Here is a 19,689-nt window from a genome sequence, read left to right as displayed (position 1 = left end):
TATATTCAGAAAACTTGTGTGTGAGTATCTGCACACTTGCTGCCAGCTTCCGTGACCTGATTGTTCTCTTGCAGAACAGCGATTTGTGTGGAAAGCCTGGCCCAAATTGCTCTCTTACCACAGCATGGAGTACCTGTTCTCACCTTCACTTCCACCTCTTCAACAGCATCATCGGCACCTTCCACCAATTGTGCAGCAGCTGGGCAGTTCTTCCTTGTTGCTATGGAGACCCGCCTGTTAATATTCCGAATGAGTTTCGCTCTGACAAGAGCCTGGCCATGCACCATGGAGAAATCGATGGGACATTCCTCCAGCAAAATAGACAGCGGTGCAGAGTGGTGGGTGAAGAATGGAACCCGTGCAGCGGGGGGGTTGTGAAGGCTTGTGCTGATTAAAAGGGTCCGTAGCAGGGTGGTTACTGTACCAGTGCTCATTATACAAGGATAATATTACAAAGCCATCATATAACTGTTTGGTTATGAGAATGTTGTGTTTGTAATGCTCTTCTTCAACCACACAATACGTCTCTATCCTTACATAATTAGGGGTTCAAGTACCAAACATATTGCTTTCTTAATTTGTGGGGCTTGATTTGTGGTGTTTGATATTGTGCTGTTCAGTGTCTTGTCAGTTCTGTTTGGTGACACTTTATAGTAAGACTACTTTTCTAAAAGGGTTTATTTAATGGTTTAAAAACAGTTTATTTATGCTTATCAATTAGGTTATAAACACAAATAATAAGCAGTTATAACACATAAATAAAAGAGAAACAGTCCACAATCATATATACTGTTAAACATCAGGGCTTGCTGTTCACTTACTTGCTCTTCTTCATCTGTCTGTATTAAACCTGTCAGCTTAATCAGATATTTGTTAGTAGGTCACTACTATTTTCCTACCATAAGAAATGTTGTATTCGTCAGAGGAGCAGTCTTAGAAATATTGTTTACCTTGTCATTTTCAGCATGTCATCATCCAATCATGATTGCCATGAGTATTGATAAAATGCTGTCAGGTGCTAAATGTACACATAGTAACCTACCTTTATTGATTTACCTCTCACCCACTCTCAGATATATGTGTTCTGCTTAAATCATCCTTGCTATCTGTTGTTTTGCTCGCAGACCAATGTTTGCTATTTTGCTATTGATGAATCACAGATGTGAGGTTTTCTTGTAGATCGATGCTTCCTTTGCTATGACCATTTTTAATGAGTGACTTTTAATGAAGGAAACCTAATTAAAATGAGTAAAACACATCACCAATCATTCTTTACAAACTCACCTTGTGTTATTTTGTTAAAACACCCCGTATTCAAGGGGTTCACAGAGGACAAATCAGAGTGAGATTTACTGTCATTTCTGCTGCCACAACAAGTAAACTTCTGGAGTAGTAGGCGTGCTTTACCTGTTTTGTAGGCATGAAGAGATGTGCAATGTACATATGTTTATGCAAATTAACTGTTTTTGCAAGGGACTCATTCAACTGGTCATCTGCTGTGACAGCTGACCGGGTGAAAGCAGGTTAGCAGTATGAGAGAGTTTGGCTGTCACTAGAGTGCCCCTGTAGCACTCAGAATGCAGCTAGTATTTGCATTACCTTATGAATTGTGTGGTGACACATTTTGGAATACAAAGATGTGTAAAACTGTGTCTGCATAGTTTGAGGTGTGTGCTTTTATAATTGTGTGAAATGTGTTTCTGGCCTTACTTAGTACAAATACACAAGCACAGTAAGACAACAAAAATAAGTAAAACATCCTGTTATGTGCAGTACATAATGCAAAAAATGTGAAGGAAAACAGTATTTTAAATATTTCAAATGTTAGTGTAGGCATAATGATCATTTCTGACTATAGGGTGTAAAGTGGTATCCTTTGTTTTATGTGTAGCAGTAAGACTCCACCTCTATAAGTTGTATAATTGAAAGTATCATCAAAACAGACATTAAAAGAAAAATAAAATGGACATTGGTCCATCACTTGGGGACATGCATCACTTAGAAGAGAAAAAAAGGCCTGACCTGCATTTGTTTGTCTCTCAGTTCATTCTACGAAATGCTCACACATCCGCCTGCGGTTAACCCGCCTAAGTTATAAAGTAGCTGTTTCTTAAATTGTAATTGTAATGCAATTTACAAACACCACAAACAAACTAGCCAGCCAACAGTTGGTGTTCAGAAAATGTTTTTGATTAGCTTTGCTGATTCTTCTCCATCTGTTTTTTTTTTCTCTGACAGATGCCATTTCCTCTAAAAAAGTACATACATTTTGACGATTAATTGAAAGACAATGTACCGTATTTATTACACAAATTTATTTCCCATGGGTGTGTGTTGACTAATATTCCAGTCTAAATGAAAGAGGAGCTCTGACTGTCACTGTGTGATGACAGACAGAGATTATGATAAAACCTGGACTTGAATAATCATCTGCACAGTTTTATAACAGGCTGTTAAAATACCTTGGTGAAAGGTGAATAATGGATGATTAAACTAGCGAACAGATGTGCCATCACTTCAGAAATACTCAGAGGTTTTATATATATATATGTATGTATGTATGTGATTAGTTAATTCCAGACAAGGTCAACACCAATTAGCATACTACTACCATCAGGGTCCTTTCAGTGCTAACAATGATCCACCACTCAAATAATATCTACTCAGGGGTAGTCCTAAGAAGGGCCTGATCATTGAAGACTAAAAGAGAAACAGATGGACAATGACTGTATATGCTCCATATTATATAGTATATAATATAGTGATTAGTTAATGTGCAAGGTTCATATTTGAGAGATAGGAAGGAAAACACAGTTTACATTCCACCAACATTCAAAAACTTTTTGAAAAGATGGCAGAAAAAGTCAAGGACACTGGCATTCTTTCTCAATTCTATGTAATAAAAATACACATCAGTTCTTATTTAAACACTGCACATATTGTTCCAGCTGCTTCCTCGAGACTCTTCTTTGGACAGTGAAAGTCGTCGGTTCTGTTTTCTGCCTGCATATGTGATGAGGTCATTTAGTGTGCCTTCAAAAACACGGCCAGCCTCCTAAACTCTCCACAAAGAAAGCTTTACAGCTGTTCTATTCCTGAAGCTCTCTTGTGCTGTCTCTTTCTTCAGAATTGCTCTTATCCTATCACTCTCTCCCATGATCTGTCTCATCTGGGAACTCTATTAGAATCTTCAGTGTGGCCAGAAATGTATGTATTATTCATCTCAACCTGTGTGAGACGAGGCCACTCCTGCTGTGTGCAGGGGCCCCTGCTTGAGCACACACGTTCAACTGACCTAATATGCTCTATTCGCTCAACAAACATACAGCAACAGCAGCTTCAGGCCAGCAGCATAGATATTATACACAGTGGCTGTTTACACAGCTAAAGCGAGAGGCAGAGCAGTTCTCTCATTTAGAGAATTTGTACTTTACAGCAGATGCAAGAGACATTTTGACAGGGATTCATAGGGAGGAGAACATTTGCAGGGTCAGAAATGGAAGTAAAGCATCACAGCCTTGTTTGTATACCTCTGAATGTGAAGATTCTCTTACTGAGAGCATAGCAATTTTATCTTTAGCAGATCTTTATTGGAGCAGAACTGTGCCTTTTCAGATGTAGTTTAGCATCAGTTACTGGAACAGTTAGGTTAGAAATCAAATATACAGTTTTCCCCTAATCTCAGGTGTAGTCAGCCAAGTTATGTTTGGTGTCTAAACTTTGCATTGGAGCTCAGAGGCTAATGTATCTGACAAGTAACGAGTAATGAAAGTTTATGTATCTCATTTAGTATTGGGCCTGTGCCTGGTTGCACAGTTTTGAGCTACAACAAAAACAGCACACAGTGACAGTAAAAATGCATTTACCACCAATTAAACACTGCATGTTTGAGTACTGAGCAAAAACATAGAAACCGTGCTACAGCAGTTTTGCAACCTTTTGCCATGCTGTGCAGTGAAGCTAAAACCAGGTGGTGTAATATTTTTGACGGTATAGTCTCTCTACAGCCTGTTTTACAAAAACAATTTTAAAAATCCCCATATTAACATTTATACCTCTCCATTGTGTTCAGTCAAACAAGGAAAAATGTGCATATACAGACACATTTGACACTGCAAATATTGACTTTTTTGCCTCCTTTTTCTTAGACTGCATGTGTTCACTTGTCAAGGCACAGTGGTTGTGATTATGTGATTGGTATGTGGTTGTTATTGGTTCATGAGATCTGCTCAAACTACAAGATAGGCATACAAAATTTTGGACATCCAGCAGAATGTTCGACTGCTCATTTAGACAGTTAACTCCTCATTAAGCCATGGAACCACTGACAGGCCTGACGTTTTATTACAAGCTTCTATAATCTAAGAATAGGTCCATTAGCTTGCATTAAAGTCCCTGTAGTTACTAAATAATAAGCCTTTGTATGAAATAAACTTGAATTGTTAAGGAGCTAGTTGGCCATTGCTACGCTCCTCATACTGCTGAAATTCAACCTGATGCTAAAATATAGTCAGCTATGATCAAATCAGGCTCAGAAAAGGGCTAAAGTCAAGCAGTGTATGCCTAAAGCTAGGTGGCAGCTACAGCCAAAACCGCCTTGGATGGTAAAGTTAGTGTTACTTTATTTTGCCAGTTCCATTCTTTGTTAATTGATTATTTACAGTTTTGTGGCCAAATTGAAAAGGACAATATACTACAACCACAAATGTTACTGTGCAATGAAAATGTTCTTTTATTTCACAATGACTAAGCTCAACTTCACAGATTATCACTCTTTGCTCCCACAGGCACTTCACAGTTAGGAACCATCTCAAAATTACCAGAAGAAAAAGCAGTAATATATCTTCCAGTAATTTTGAGATGGTTTCTAACTCTGAAGCAGGCTTGGAAGCAAGTGATAGTGTGTGAATAGAGGTTTAATCTTTAATAAATTGTTTAACCATTTACCTGTTATTAGCCACTGCACTACCCATATAGAATGATTCTGTTACCGGCACAGACCTAGTCAGCATCTTGCAAACTGAATGCCTTAAAGTCAACATGCACTTGCCTCAAATTAGATACCAGCATGCTCTTATTTAATGAATACAGTGAAAAACTAAAGGAACAAGCTTCAAAAATCTGCCTTGGCTGATCAACTACATTTTTTTTACTGATCTCTTTAAATGACCTTAGCTGTAATTGCTGAGACATATTTAACATCTCTAGGGCATTCATTTTTAGAGCTGATGATTTTCTCCCCAATTCCCCAGCCAGCTAAGGCCACTGCATGCTTTGCTATTTGAGGAAAAACTCTTTTCCTAAGAGTCATCTTCTTCTCAGAGCTGTGTACCCACTTTAAGTCAGCCTCATCTTTAACACACCAAAATATGGCAGAGAATTAAAAAAACAAGTAGGGTGCCAGAGTGTTGTAGCAAGATAAGGTAGAAGTTGCAGGGGGGGTTACAGAGGATGTGGAAAGGAGGGGGGACACAAATGATATTAGTTTTCATGTTTTTATCTGATTGTATAAATAATGCAGCAGAGAATTCTCTGCTAACTGCAATCACATTAAAAATGATGAATGCTTTGGGTGCTGAAATTCAGTGTAAGAGACGGAGAGTTTGAAAAACAGGGTGGGGAACGCTGATATGGGAGAAGAAAACACATAAAAAATTAAAAGATGTTTTCCCTGAGCCACAGGACTGCATATTTTGGACCCAGTGAAGGAATCATGAGAAGATGTCTCACGATTAAAAATGTCCATTTCTAATCCAGCTGCATTCTGGGAATTAAAGGAGGAGGGAGACTGACAGCTTGCCAGAAACTCAGGCTTTTCGCTCTGACTCTGTGTGTGTGTTAGGGTGGATGTGGGTGTGTGGGTGTGTGGGAGGGATAGAAAAATATTCTTGGATTTCTGAAGGAAACAGATTGAGCAATGTCCAGTATAACTTTGACCAGATTCTTTTGCTGGACTACATGCTCTCATGTTAAATGTTCATGGCAGTCGCATAGCACCAGCTGTTAATAGGGACCACAGGGTAAAGACTTCTGCCTGCGTCAGGAATAGATCAAGCTTTTGTCATCTTGTGCCGTGTTCCATCTAGCAAATATTGCATGACATATATTATTCATTTTACACTCCTAGCAAGGAATTCTGCGAAGCAAGATGAGCATCTGACGTCCCATTTTAATTGCACGTTTATGAAACTTTGATGAGTGTTCATATTGCTTCTGTCTCAATGCAGTCTTATGGTCCAAAAGTGATCGCAAATTATAGCCGTGCACAGAATATCTTCTAGCTTCAGTCAATGCTAATCCCATCGGACAGCGCTCAGGAGGATACCTGTGGTGGAAAGTAGCAAATTAGCTACTTTTGTTACAGTACCTGAATAAATTTTACTGTATAATAGTAGGGCACTTTGTGTAATATTACTTTTACTTGAGCTTATTTCTAACATACTGTTCAGCAGAGCTTTGGAACAACTGTTGCAGAATGAGCTGCAAGGTGCTGGAGCCTATCCCATCGGTCACCGGGCGGATACACCCTGGACAGGTCGCCAGTCCATCGCAGGGCACATTTAGCTAACTTTCAGATAAAACTAGTGAAATAGCTTACGTAGCCAGTAAACCCAGAGCCTCCTTTCGATTAGGCTCACATTTCTTCTGTGAGATATCACTTACAGCAGATGCTGTTGATCAGCCAAGACTTCTTTGATATCTGACATATGCTTCTTTACAACGGGAGGATCTTCCACTGTAAACTGAAGAAGCAAACTTCAGAAACTTCAGAGTGCACTGGTTGATCCAATCTGGGATGGTAAATCACGTTAATTAAATTTTTTGCCAAACTGTTCTTGAAAGCATTGGATTTACCCACATCCTACATTTGTCTTGTATTTTCTGTATTTTCCGTCCCTGTGGTCCACTTATAGCATTTCTTTGGTACTTTGCCTCTAAGACTGATATATGTAGTGACCTCTGTTCTGACTGGTTGACCTGTATTTTGCATCATTCAAAAGCTGAAATACTCGTTATAGCTTCAGTAAGAATAGTTGCTAAACTGCTGTTGGCTGAAAAGGCAGGTGTATTCAAATATGTTGGTTTTCAAGGTGTCACAACAACAGTAAATTAAAAAGAGCTGGGGTTTTTGTAGGTTAGTTTATATCGACTGAACATTTAACATGCATTTACATTTGGTGTTTACATGTTACTTCAATCTCTTTTATTTCAAAGAAAATGAGGAAAAAGTGTTCCATAGCATGAACCCTTTAAAGTCCTACCAGATTATAAAAAGCTGTGTTTTATACACCAATGAGGCATAACATTATGACCACCTCATTGTTTCTAGACTTATTGTCTATTTTATCAGCTCCACTTACTAAATAGGTGGACTTTGTAGTTCTACAGTTACAGACTGTAGTCCATCTGTTTCTCTGCATACTTTGTTATTCCCCTTTTACCCTGTTCTTCAGTGGTCAGGACCCACGGAATCATTCTCAGCACTGCAGTAACACTGATGTGTTGGTGGTGTGTTAGTGTGTGTTGCGCTGGTCTGAGTAGATCAGACACAGCAGTGCTGCTAGAGTTTTTAAACACCTCAGTGTCACTGCTGGACTAAGAATTGTCCACATACCAAAAATATCCAGCAAACAACATCCTGTGGTCAGCATCCTGTGACCACCGATGAAGGACAAGAGATTGACCAACACAAACTGTGCAGCAGCAGATGAGCTATCATCTCTGACTTTACACTAAGGTGGACTGACAAGGTAGGAGTGTCTAATAGAGTGGACAGTGAGTGGACAGTATTTAAAAACTCCAGCAGCACTGCTGTTTCTGATCCACTCATACCACCACAACACACACTAACACACCACCACGTCAATGTTACTGCAGTGCTGAGAATGATCCACCACCCAAATAGTACCTGCTCTGTGAGGGTCCATGGTGGTCCTGACCACTGAAGAACAGAGTATAAGGGGCTAACAAAGTATGCAGAGAAACAGATGGACTACAGTCTGTAATTGTAGAACTTCAAAGTGCACCTATATAGTAAGTGGAGCTGATAAAATGGACAGTGAGTGTAGAAACAGGGAGGTGGTCATTATGTCATGTCTGATTGGTGTATCTACGCATCTATGTTTATCTAGATGTCTATGTATCTTTTGGAGACTGAAATATTAGGGACAGACATTACACAATTTGGGATTACTTATATGCTTAAGTTGCTTTTGAACTGAACAAACTTACATGAATGGCCAGTTTGCTTGGACGCTGCTATTTTTGCCGCTGTTTGCACAGGCACAGTAAAGAAGACACAACTGAGCTTCCCCTACTCAAATCATTGAAAACTTCACTACAACTTAACTTACTTGTGGTGTTTGCTTTTTTCATGCTGTTAGTTTTCATTGGCTATAGGTGAGATGCATTCAGATTGAGTCGTCCCAAAGGAAAATCCTATCGCCCAAATGTTGCTTTTTTATAGCTCAGTAGACTTAATACTGAGTGTCCTAAAATTCTTCACAAGAAATGGCATTAGACAAATGTCTGCATCAGGCTCAGATAGAAAGTGTTATAGTTTTTCACATGATCAAAACTCAGAAGCCTCTTAGTCTTGGATGAGTCCCATCTTTAGCTGCAGATAAACTTGAGTGTTAATACCTTGGCAAACCATATTGAGAGCTCTGCTAAAACTCAAGAGGAGACACGCAAGATTACTGGGCTTTTTTGCTCTGGATGTTTTAGCAGCAGGAGAGATTCTCCTTTCTCTTTTCCTCTGATAGGAGAAACTATGAATATATGAAACTATGTATGTATGAGCCTAGGTATGAAGGAGATCTATTTTTTTGTTTTTTCTTTCCTATGGGGTTGACTCGCATACGTCTGGATATGTTTCTATATTACATCCCAAATTTAGTAAAAAAAATAAATAAAAATCCCTTGCACATGATTTGACCTTCTCTCCTGATCTTTAGAGCAGTAAAGTACATAACGTAACACAGCCTTGACCTGACAGTTGTCAACTTAACAACCAACTTTTTACCCTTACTTGAGTAATTTTATTTATTCATACCTTTACTTGTAGCTCAATTCAAAGGAATTATCACTACAGTAAAAGTAAGGAGTTAACTGTAAATATTAAAAATAATCAAAAATAATAAACGAGTGTAACTATTGTTATTGTTAGAATATGCTTTGGATATAGCAATAACCCATATGTTTTGTTGGGTGGACTTTTTCGTTTTATTTAATTATGCTGCATTTTAGAGTGAAGTGAATTGCAACCCTTACTAACTATTGGCCTCTTTGGGTGTGTAATTGTGGATGTCGCTTTGAGGATGTCATTAAATCATGATCAGTAGTTGTAGGCTATTTCTGTGTCCTAAAGTAGCCTAACGTGGTTTTAAAAACTTCAAACAATCTAAACTCCCAACCACTTTTTTCAGTCTCTTGCTGGATGTGCACATGTAACTTGATCATGGTCTGAGTCTGACAAAATACTTTGAAAAAGTAGCGATGGCTGGATACTGAAGACACCATTTCATTACATGTATTCATTCTGTTACAAGACATGAATAAGAATACATTTGAAATACATTTAGAATACATATTGATGAGAACAAGAGAAAATCTCTGCTGTAATTTTTACTTAATTTCCATTGTTCCTTGCTGTTGTCAGTTTTTGTTTATTGTTCTGTTAATGTGTTGCATGGAAAATTAGCATATCATTTAAGTTTAATTTCTTTTTTTTCTTTTCTTTATCATAGCCGGCTTCGGTCCACTGCTGCTCTCACAATCCCCTGAGCAGGAGTGCCGTACCACACTGATGCTAAACTTATCACTCACACACATGTCCACGACCTGAGGGCATTATTAATTTATTGACATTGAGACTAACTAATCACATTGGTTTATCAGTCTACTCAGGCTTTAGCAGGTGTTTGTAAAGAAGCTGTTAATTGGGGTCCTCTTTAAAGTTCATGTAAACTTTAAATTTGCTAATTGTCATGTGCTGATTAAAGTAAACTAATTAACATACACTGAGCTTTATTTTCATTTCATGGATGAGTGCTCTAAAAGTATTCTCCAAAAAATGTCAAAATTATTAATAAATATGTAACTGTATTCTGATAAGTGCCTTTACAAAGATACTTAGTTTCTGCATTCTGAATAAGAATTCTGAATACCTGTATCCTATCGCATCCCAGCTCTGATTATGGGCATGACGCAATCACTCTTCCAAAGAGCAAAGACTCGTTACTGAGTTGGTCACGTGTCCAGCTCTATTTCTTGTTTTTCTCCAAACACGTTAAATGAAAAAAGAAAAACAAATGCATTATATTTAGTAATATGTACTACTATTAGTATTAAGAATTAACTGTGGGTCCTGTGTGTGTGTGACATGGATAGAAAACCTTGAAATAGTTTATATATATATATATAAATATATAAAACCGTTACAGTATATTGCACGTTATATGTAAAAAATTATTAACGTGATATTGGCCTGCATTATTTCTATACAAAATTATTTATTTGCTCATGTGAATGCCTCAGAACCTGATCTGGATCATGTCTGATTTGTCAGAAACCTCATGGGACGCATTAGGTTAGACCATTGATTAGAGGCTCGTTTGGAAATTGCAGCCTTCTGTGTGGATGTGTTTGTGCATGATCTCAAAGTGTGTCCATCCATAGTGTCAAAGTTTATCTCTGTCTCTGTAATTAATGCACACACAGAAACATAAGATCGCTGCTTTGTGTCAGAAGCTTGGGCAGGCGGCTGCTCCTTATTCACCTGTGGCTAAGCTTGATATCCCATCTGTCGCAGCCCATTCTCCCTGTCCAAACAAAAGCCACGACTGTGCCTCTGCACTGTAATTTGATTAGGGCTATTGAAGAAGCAGGGCTGGATACCAGAGGAGAGCTAGTGTCACATCCAGCAATATTGTCGCAATATCAGCTGAGGGAAACTGTTTTAACTGTGACAGCTGTACTCATTAGCACAATACAGGCATCTTATAATGGCCTGTTCAAGCACTTAGTTTTCAGTGAGCACTACTGGAGTGTTACACTGTGTTTATGGCATTTATGTTCAAATGATACCGTAAACATTCCTAGGTTTAAAGGTTCTAAAAGGTTCTTGGCTTGACTTGGCTTGGCTGTGCTGCTCTAGGTTACATAAATTATTCTAAAGGGCCAGTACCATGGAAAAAACAAAACTAATTGTCCTCACTTTTTTAAAGAGTTTGATGTAGTATGTAAACGCTGCTGGAGTTTCGAAACATACCATTCACCCCACAGTCCATACAGCCCATATATAGGAACTAAGCTGCAGAAGCAGCCTGCTTTGAATTAATGTTCTCGTAATATCACCAGCACATTCAGTACATTCACATGTATCCTCCTATAAAGCCTACAGCAGTTTAGTTTAGTTATAGAGTGTTTCAGACCCATCTGATTACTGAATAAGGCACAATGCAGGGCAGAATGTCTGAACAGACATAAAGGCACAGTAACAGAAATAGCCTAAGGAAAAAGGAGAGTGTAAAATGGTCAAATGAAAATGAATTGTGACTGTATTTGGTTCATAAAACCACACAAATGTAACTTGTGTTGTCAAGAAAATAAGTAAAATTCAAAAAAGTAAAAGCAAGTAAAACGGGTCCTTTAAGAACCATCTATCAAAAAGTTCTAGGGTCTTGTATGGTACCATGTCAAAGGACACAAAGTGGAGCACAACTCTTCAGTTGTGTGAGGGTGCTTTGTTGCCTGTGATCGTCTCCCTAACTTAGCTATGTATCATTAATCTGACTGAGAGAATGTTTTCTGTCAGTATTAAATGTTAGATATGGTAAGTTTAATATAGTTTTGAGCCTTTTATTTCATATACATGTAAATGATTGGACAGTCTTTAAGAGAATGTTGATCAGAAACATACATGAGTTCTTGTCAAAATGCCTAAATACTTTAAGGATCAGGTGTAATTATATGAAAGTGCATTCAGTTTTCTATGTAATTTTCTCTGATGTTTAAGAGAAGGTATAAATTTATGGTAGTATTTCAAAAGCATATTTCTTTTTTGTTTGTTTACATACCAAAACGGTCATAATTCATTTTTACATGCCTTCAACCTCTTTTATTACTTTGTCTTTAAGACTGATATGTGTAAATGACCTTTGTTCTGCCCTGTATTGTGTCTCATTCAAAAAGCAGTCTGGACTGAAACACTCCTTCTAACTTAAGTAGAGCTAGGTTTCATAACATCACAATAACTATTCAAAGTGGTAGTTTTTACAGCTTATTTTCCATGTGTAGACTGTATGTACTGCAGAGTGAATGGTTTGAAACTTTAACAGTTTTTACATATGAAATCAAATGTGCAGGGAAAATGTGCTTTTACAGAATATGGGAGTTTTAAGCAGCCACATGCACATATAGGCCCCAGGTCCCTTCTTTTTTTGCTGTTGGACTGTACAGGAACCCTCTTTAACAAGCTTCATTGCTTTTGGGCACCCCTCATAGTGCAGGACTGACTCCTGTGGCTTGACCTCAGTAATATGCATGCATGGGTAATTACAGCATTAGAAATCTTGCTGATAAACCACCAAAAAATCTCTTTAAGGAAGTATCACATTCCATAATAGTGTGATTTTGAAAAAAAAAAAACACAGTGTTTGCATTAAGTGGTGCTAATTACTTGCTGCACCAAGTTTTTGTTACTGTACAAAGTAGGGATTTATGCCAGGTTCTACAAAGCTCTTAAATAGAGTTATTACTCACTGGGCCCCAGCAATCACACATTGTGGGAAATGTTACAGCCTTGTAAACTGGAAATTGGAGTTCCCTGCTTGGGCAGTAATGCTTGTATTTTTGGCTGTCTTGGTAAAAACCTTTAACGCTACATTTGGTTTCTTCTGAAACGTGATTGTGCTGTCTCTCTTGCAGTATGCTGCAAATTAAATTAAGCTTCATTCACCTTCACGTTGCCCTTTTTCCTTGAGCCCTTAATGATGACAGTATATGTAGTGGCAAATAAAAGGATGTTCACCAAACAAATAACATTATTTCAGCTCTTAGAATCAGATGTACACTCACTGAGCACTTTATTAGGAATACTGCCTTGTATCTACAATCATTGTCCATTTTATCAACTCTGTTTACTATGTTGGGGCACTTTGTAGTTCTAGAATTACAGACTGTAGTCCATCTGTTTCTCTGAATATTTTGTTAGCCCTTTACCCTGTTCTTCAGTGGTCAGGACCACCATGGACCCTCACAGGGCAGGTACTATTTGGGTGGTGGATCATTCTCAGCACTGCAGTAACACTGCTGTGGTGGTGGTGTGTTAATGTGTGTTGTGGTGGTATGAGTGGATCAGAAAAAGCAGTGCTGCTGGAGTTTTTAAATACTGTCCACTCACTGTCCACTCTATTAGACACTCCTACCTTGTCAGTCCACCTTAGTGTAAAGTCAGAGATGATAGCTCATCTGCTGCTGCACAGTTTGTGTTGGTCAAACTCTTGTCCTTCATCGGTGGTCACAGGACGCTGCCCACAAGATGCTGTTGGTTAGATATTTTTGGTTGTTGGACTGTTCTCAGTTAAGCAGTGATACTGAGGTGTTTAAAAACTCCAAAAGCACTGCTGATCCACTCATACCAGTGCAACATGTTAGTGCTGCTGCAATGCTGAGAATGATACACCACCTAAAAATACCAGTTCTGTGGTGGTCCTGTAGGAGTCCTGACCATTGAAGAACAGGGTAAAGGGGGGCTGACAAAGTATGCAGAGAAACAGATGGACCACAGTTTGTAATTGTAGAACAACAAAGTGCTTCTTTATGGTAAGTGGAGCTGATTAAATGGACAATGAGTGTTTGCCATCTCAAACCAGTGTTTATTCTAGCATCTTACTCACCTACCATATTACCCTACCTTTCTGACTGTCACCTCATTGATCCCTGACACTATACACCCTTTAACTGCTGATGCGCTCAGCGCTTTAACTTTAGACTCATACTTTACACATTGTAAGGTTTACAGGTATGACTGTGTGTGTGTGTGTGTGTGTGTGTGTGTGTGTGTGTGTGTGTGTGTGTGTGTGTGTCTGAATGAGTGATGGTAGGAATGCAGGTTTTATTTTATTTTGTTATATTTTATATTTATTTTATCTTATTCCCAATATGTGAATGTCTGTCTGATACTGTGCACTGTGAGCTCCTGCAACCAAAACCAAATTCCTTGTATCCGTAGCAAACCTGGCCAATAAAGCTTGATTCGGATTCTGATTCTGAAACACAGAGGTCTTCCTAATAAAGTGCTCTCAAGCATATGTGTGTCAAAGTGTGCCATGATGAAGCCATGATATGCACTCACAGTTTGGGCTACTGTTTCACAAATTTCGTTTACTTAGCTTTTGTAGAATAACTGCTTTATAGAATGTTCTGTGAAAAGATCTTATATTAACCATTCTTATTCACTGAACTTTTCTTTTCCTGAGGTTGTTGACGGATTCATTATTTCACTGCAACTTTAAAAGCAGGTGGTAAGTGCAGTTTGCAGTCCTATATATAGAAAATGCACAAGCTGTTGCTTTGAGCTATATCAATACAGTCAAGCTATCTGTTAACAGCAATGTTGAAATACAAATAGAGGTGGAAATGTTTAGATTGCAAACAAAATATGGATAGGTTTATTTATGACTGTGAAAATACATACATTTATGAGATTTTGCTTGTGTGGGTTTATATCAGTTTCTTCCATTTTCTTCCACTGATGCACACACGAATGACTTGAGTGCCTACATCCCACCTTTGTGGAGAATTATCAGGTTGCTAAACATGAGTGAGTGAGCTACCAGCCAAGTAAAATGGGTCCTTTAAGAACCATCTATGAAAAAGTTCTAAGTTCTTATATGGTAAAATCAAATTTCTCTACTTGGCTCCTTTTTTTTTAAACTGCAGTGAATCTGTTTCTTAACAAGGACACAAAGTGCGATTAAAGTGGGGCACTACTCTTCAGTAGTGTGTGGGTGCTTTGTTGCCTGTGATCCTCTCCCTAACTTAGCTATGTATCATTAATCTGATTGAGGGAATGTTTTCTGTGTCAGTATTAAATGTTACATATGGTAAGTTCCGCCAGGTCCCTGATGCCTTTTGCATTTAAACAGTGATTTGTACATATATTTAACTAAGATGTTTTAGGACCATCTAATCTCCTGGTTCTTCTCCCCAGGTGTTCTGAGCCTGCCAGACAGCTTGAACCTGCACCGAGACCAACAGAGAGCAGGGAAGAGTGGAGAAGGCCAAGCCTTCAGCCAGGCTGAACTCCGGACCATCGAACAGTCTCTATTGGCCACCCGCGTTGGCAGCATCGCTGAGCTCAGTGAGTTTGATCATCAATATGTGTATTTGTGTTTGTGTAATTGTGTGTGTGTGTGTGTGTGTGTATGTGTGAGTGCCTGTAGGCTAGTCCTAAGATCATGAATAATACGTAACTGTAAGCATATTAACATTTTCTAATATAAGGCTTAACACATTAACATAAACATTAGCTAATTGAAAGATGAATTTGGCTTGTAATAAATGAAAATCAATACTTACACTTACATGACTTTCACAGAAGACACAGTTCAAGCAGTTCTTAGCTTGAATCTCATTGTACAAGTGAAGGTGACAGGGGAAAGAACAAATTAAGATGCAATAAGAAAAAAAAATATCCTGCAGTGGAACTAAATGAGAAAATCAGCCTCCTGTGGCTGGTACTCAGTAGTGACTGGATAGTATTTAGGTAGGTAGAAGAAACAGTGATTAATTGTGTTTACAAGTAGACTATTTTGGGACTTATTACAATGTCAGCATGTCTGTGGAAGACTAAAGCTGGTCGTAATGCTTTAAGCAATCTAGCAATCTAGATTGAAATTGAGCAATCTAGATGAAAGACTAGCTGACAGAGACCACAGAAAATTTAGATAAATGAAGACAAGGTTCCAGTGTGCCAGCTATATGTCAGTACAAGTGAAGTTTAATGCAAGAATTTAATTTAAACTAAAGTTACTTTAGTTATAGGTGCTTGGACAGTGGAGCAAGTGGAGCACCTAGTGTAAGTTCTTCCACACCAAACTCGCTCATCCATGTCTTTATGGACCTTGCTTTGTGCACTGGTGTGCAGTCATGTTGGAACAGAAAAGGGACATGCCCAAACTGTTCCCACAAAGTTGGGAAAATGAAATTGTCCAAAATCTCTTGGTCTGCTGAAGCAGGAAGTGTTCCTGTCACTGGAACTAAGTAGCCAAGTCCAACTCCTGAAAAACAACCCCACACCATAATCCCCCCTCCACCAAACTTTACAATTGGAACAATACAGTCAGACAAGTACTGTTCTCCTGGCAACCCCCAAACCCAGAGTCATCCATCAGATTGCCAAATGTCTCCATTGCTCTGGAGTCCAGAGGCGGCGCTTTACACCACTGCATTCAACACTTTGCATTGTGCTTGGTGATGTAAGGATTGGATGCAGCTGCTCAGCCATGGAAACCCATTCCATGAAGCTCTCGACACTGTTCTTGAGCTAATCTGAAGGCCACAGGAAGTTTGGAGGTCTGTAGCAATTGACTCTGCAGAAAGTTGGCAACCTCTGTGCACTATGCCCCTCAGCATCCACTAACCCTGCTCTGTCATTTTATGTGGCCCACCGCTTTGTGACTGAGTTGCTGTTGTTCCCAGTCGCTTTACTTTGTTATAATATCACTGACAGTTGACCGTGGAATATTTAGTAGCGAGGAAATTTCATGACTGGACTTGTTGCACACATGGCCACGGTACCATGCTGGAATTCACTGAACACCTGAGAGTGACCCATTCTTTCACAAATGCATGTAGAAGCAGTCTGCGTGCCTAGGTGCTTGATTGTATACACCTGTAGCCATAGAAGTGATTGGAATACCTGAACTTACTGATTAGTGAATACGTTTGGAAACATAGTGTACCTATCTGCCATGAATATGTATTTCAGTTATCAGGCATAGTATTCATTAAAATTTCATGTGAAAACTTCCTATGAATTAGCTTTTAAGTGCCTTTTTAGAGACATTAAAGCCTTCAGACATTTAGTTCTTCTCACCACCACTGTGAACAATTCTGGCTCGGTTTCTTTAGAACAAAGCATTCCATATCAAACCATATCAAAGACTTTTTTACATCTTTCCGATAAATTGTGCAAAAAATGTCCCAGTAATGGGGAAGATAACAAGACACTGGCTTTTTTCATTTTGCTGCCGACTGCAAGATACACTCTATTGCCAAAAGTATTCTGTCACCCATCCAAATCATTGAATTCAAGTGTTCGAATCACTTCCATGGCCACAGGTGTGAAGTTTGGTGGAGGGGGGATTATGGTGTGGGGTTATTTTTCAGGAGTTGGACTCGGCTCTTTAGTTCCAGTGACAGGAGCTCTTAATGCTTCAGCAGACCAAGAGATTTTGGACAATTTCATGGCCCCTTCCTGTTACAACATGACTGCGCACCAGTGCACAAAGCAAGGTCCATAAAGACATGGATGGTCAGAGTCCTGACCTCAACCCAATAGAACACCTTTGGGATGAATTAGAGCAGAGACTGCGAGCCAGGCCTTCTCATCCAACATCAATGTCTGACCTCACGAATGTGCCCCTGGTTCATATCACCACCACTGTAAAAAAAAATCTTTGTCAGTAATTAGTTTCACATTAAACCATTATGTAACTTTGTTTACATTGAATTACACTGAAAAAAATGGTGGAATTTCCCTTTAATACTTTTGGCAATATAATGTATCTAATGCAGTGTAGTTGGCTGGTTAGCTATCATTAACTGGTTTTAACAATACATTTTTTGGATTATTTAAAAGTCTAAGTCATCTAAATATTATCTGTTGTCAGTAATGAATATTGTAGCACAAAGCAGCAGCACCAACTAAACTGCCCACACCCACACACATCTGCACAAAGTCAGGCCTTAGATTGTGCCGCTATCATTAACAGTATAATATGGTCTGTCCATCTAAGACCTTTACTGCTATTAAAGTATTGCATAATATGTGCAGTATATAATTATAGAAATACATTAGAATATGTGTTTATTTTTAATTTGTAAGAAATATGAGCATATTATGAATATGAACCATTCTAATGAGTTAGTTCAAACTGCACTCCCATGACAAAAAACTATTTAAAAAACATTAAGCATTCAGACCTTAAATATTTACAGTGATTATGTTATAATCTATTTAAACCCAAGGCATTCATTGAGTGATAAACTAAACATATAAAAAATCATCATTAATCGAGTACTTAACAGGCTCTATAGGAAATGGCTAACTAAAACACCTAAATTTCAACTTATTTTAGCCCAACCTCTGCATTCAGTGCAGGAACTAAGGCTGTATCCCTCTCTCATGCCCACATGTTGAGCAGTTAGATGCCATTGTTTTAAAGTAAAGTGTCCCAAAGTCAAAATCAGCATTAATTGTCACTACTGAAACACTACTGAATTGTCACTACCAAAATATTTTCTGCAATTAAGTAAGTTTATTGTGTTTTAATGAATATTATGATTTTATGTGTGTATGACTGTTCAAAGTCTGTTCAAAATAGTAATGTACTGCCAAGCATTTTTGACTCATGCTTAAAATTAAATTGTTAAATTGTTAAAAAACAATCAGTACTGAAACATTTGGCAAACTTTTGGTAGTATTATGATTGTTTTGGTAATGAGAAAATGGAATGTCACCTGTTCTAACAAAAAACAACTAATTAAAGTCATTCAAAGCAAAGGTATTTAAGTCAGTTAAAAGTCCAAATTATGTTTTTGACCATGACTTTGAACCAGTTTGGTAGAAAACATCTATTATATGAATGGAATAGAAGCCTCCCTCTAATCCATACACATATGTATCCCTCTAACTTGTTTGACATCTGCATGAGCTTTTGATTTAGTGGCTGTTTTTAGGTCTGTGTGTAGGTTGTATGAGGCCATTGGTCAGCAGCTGGAAGGCCCGACCCTAATCTGAGCTGGGTGTGCCTCTCTTTAGACGGATTGTTTTCCAACTAGATCAGGCCACAGATGAACAGCGTGGACAGAATATGATCTGTGTGTCTTGTTTCTAGGTTGGTATGCGAGCGCTACAAGCTATTAGCTACCCTGTGTATACATAACAGTCTGCTTGTATCTGTCTTTAGTTGCAAACTCAGGACCACTGTCTGGTAGCGGTGGAGAACAGCCATGTACACTTTCCATCACACATAATACACTCAATAATCAAGATACAAAAGGCAACACTGATTGGCTTAGCAAATCCATCTTCTTGTATGAACCCGGCAAATGAATGTATGTAAATTGGGTCAGAAGGCTGAAGCCAATTTGTGAAGAGAGAGGACACGTGCAAATTATACAGAAGACATTGACCCCCCTGTAATTGAAATCAACAGTGCATTGTGTTCTAGACAGAGAACCTATCATGCATATCCCGAGCACCCACACAGTCACAAAAAAGCTGCCCAGACAATAGACTTATGTATGTTTACATAGCAGCAATATCCAGCTCTGTGTAAACAGTATGGAAATACATAGCCCACCATGGGTGCAGCAAAAGCAGATGGTTAATAGTAATGCACTAATCCAATTGGTATTGACTTTGATACTGTTCTTTGACTCTAACATATTGACACT

General features: G+C 38.5%; 1 protein-coding gene across 3 annotated transcripts in view; it reads left to right on the top strand.

The window, feature by feature from the left end:
- The window catches only part of btbd11a (BTB (POZ) domain containing 11a), a 270,998-nt gene that overhangs the window by 165,133 nt on the left and 86,176 nt on the right, over positions 1-19,689 (top strand). For all 3 annotated transcript variants that reach the window (XM_037538605.1, XM_017695849.2, XM_017695850.2), the window contains exon 2: positions 15,218-15,367. In XM_037538605.1, coding sequence (XP_037394502.1) covers positions 15,218-15,367 — 150 coding nt within the window. The remainder of the gene's footprint in view (positions 1-15,217; positions 15,368-19,689) is intronic.

The sequence above is a fragment of the Pygocentrus nattereri genome, chromosome 1, assembly GCF_015220715.1.
Source record: "Pygocentrus nattereri isolate fPygNat1 chromosome 1, fPygNat1.pri, whole genome shotgun sequence".
In the NCBI taxonomy this organism is placed as follows: Eukaryota; Metazoa; Chordata; class Actinopteri; order Characiformes; family Serrasalmidae; genus Pygocentrus; species Pygocentrus nattereri.
Note: the sequence above shows the minus strand (reverse complement) of the source record. Positions and strands in the feature narration are given on the sequence as shown.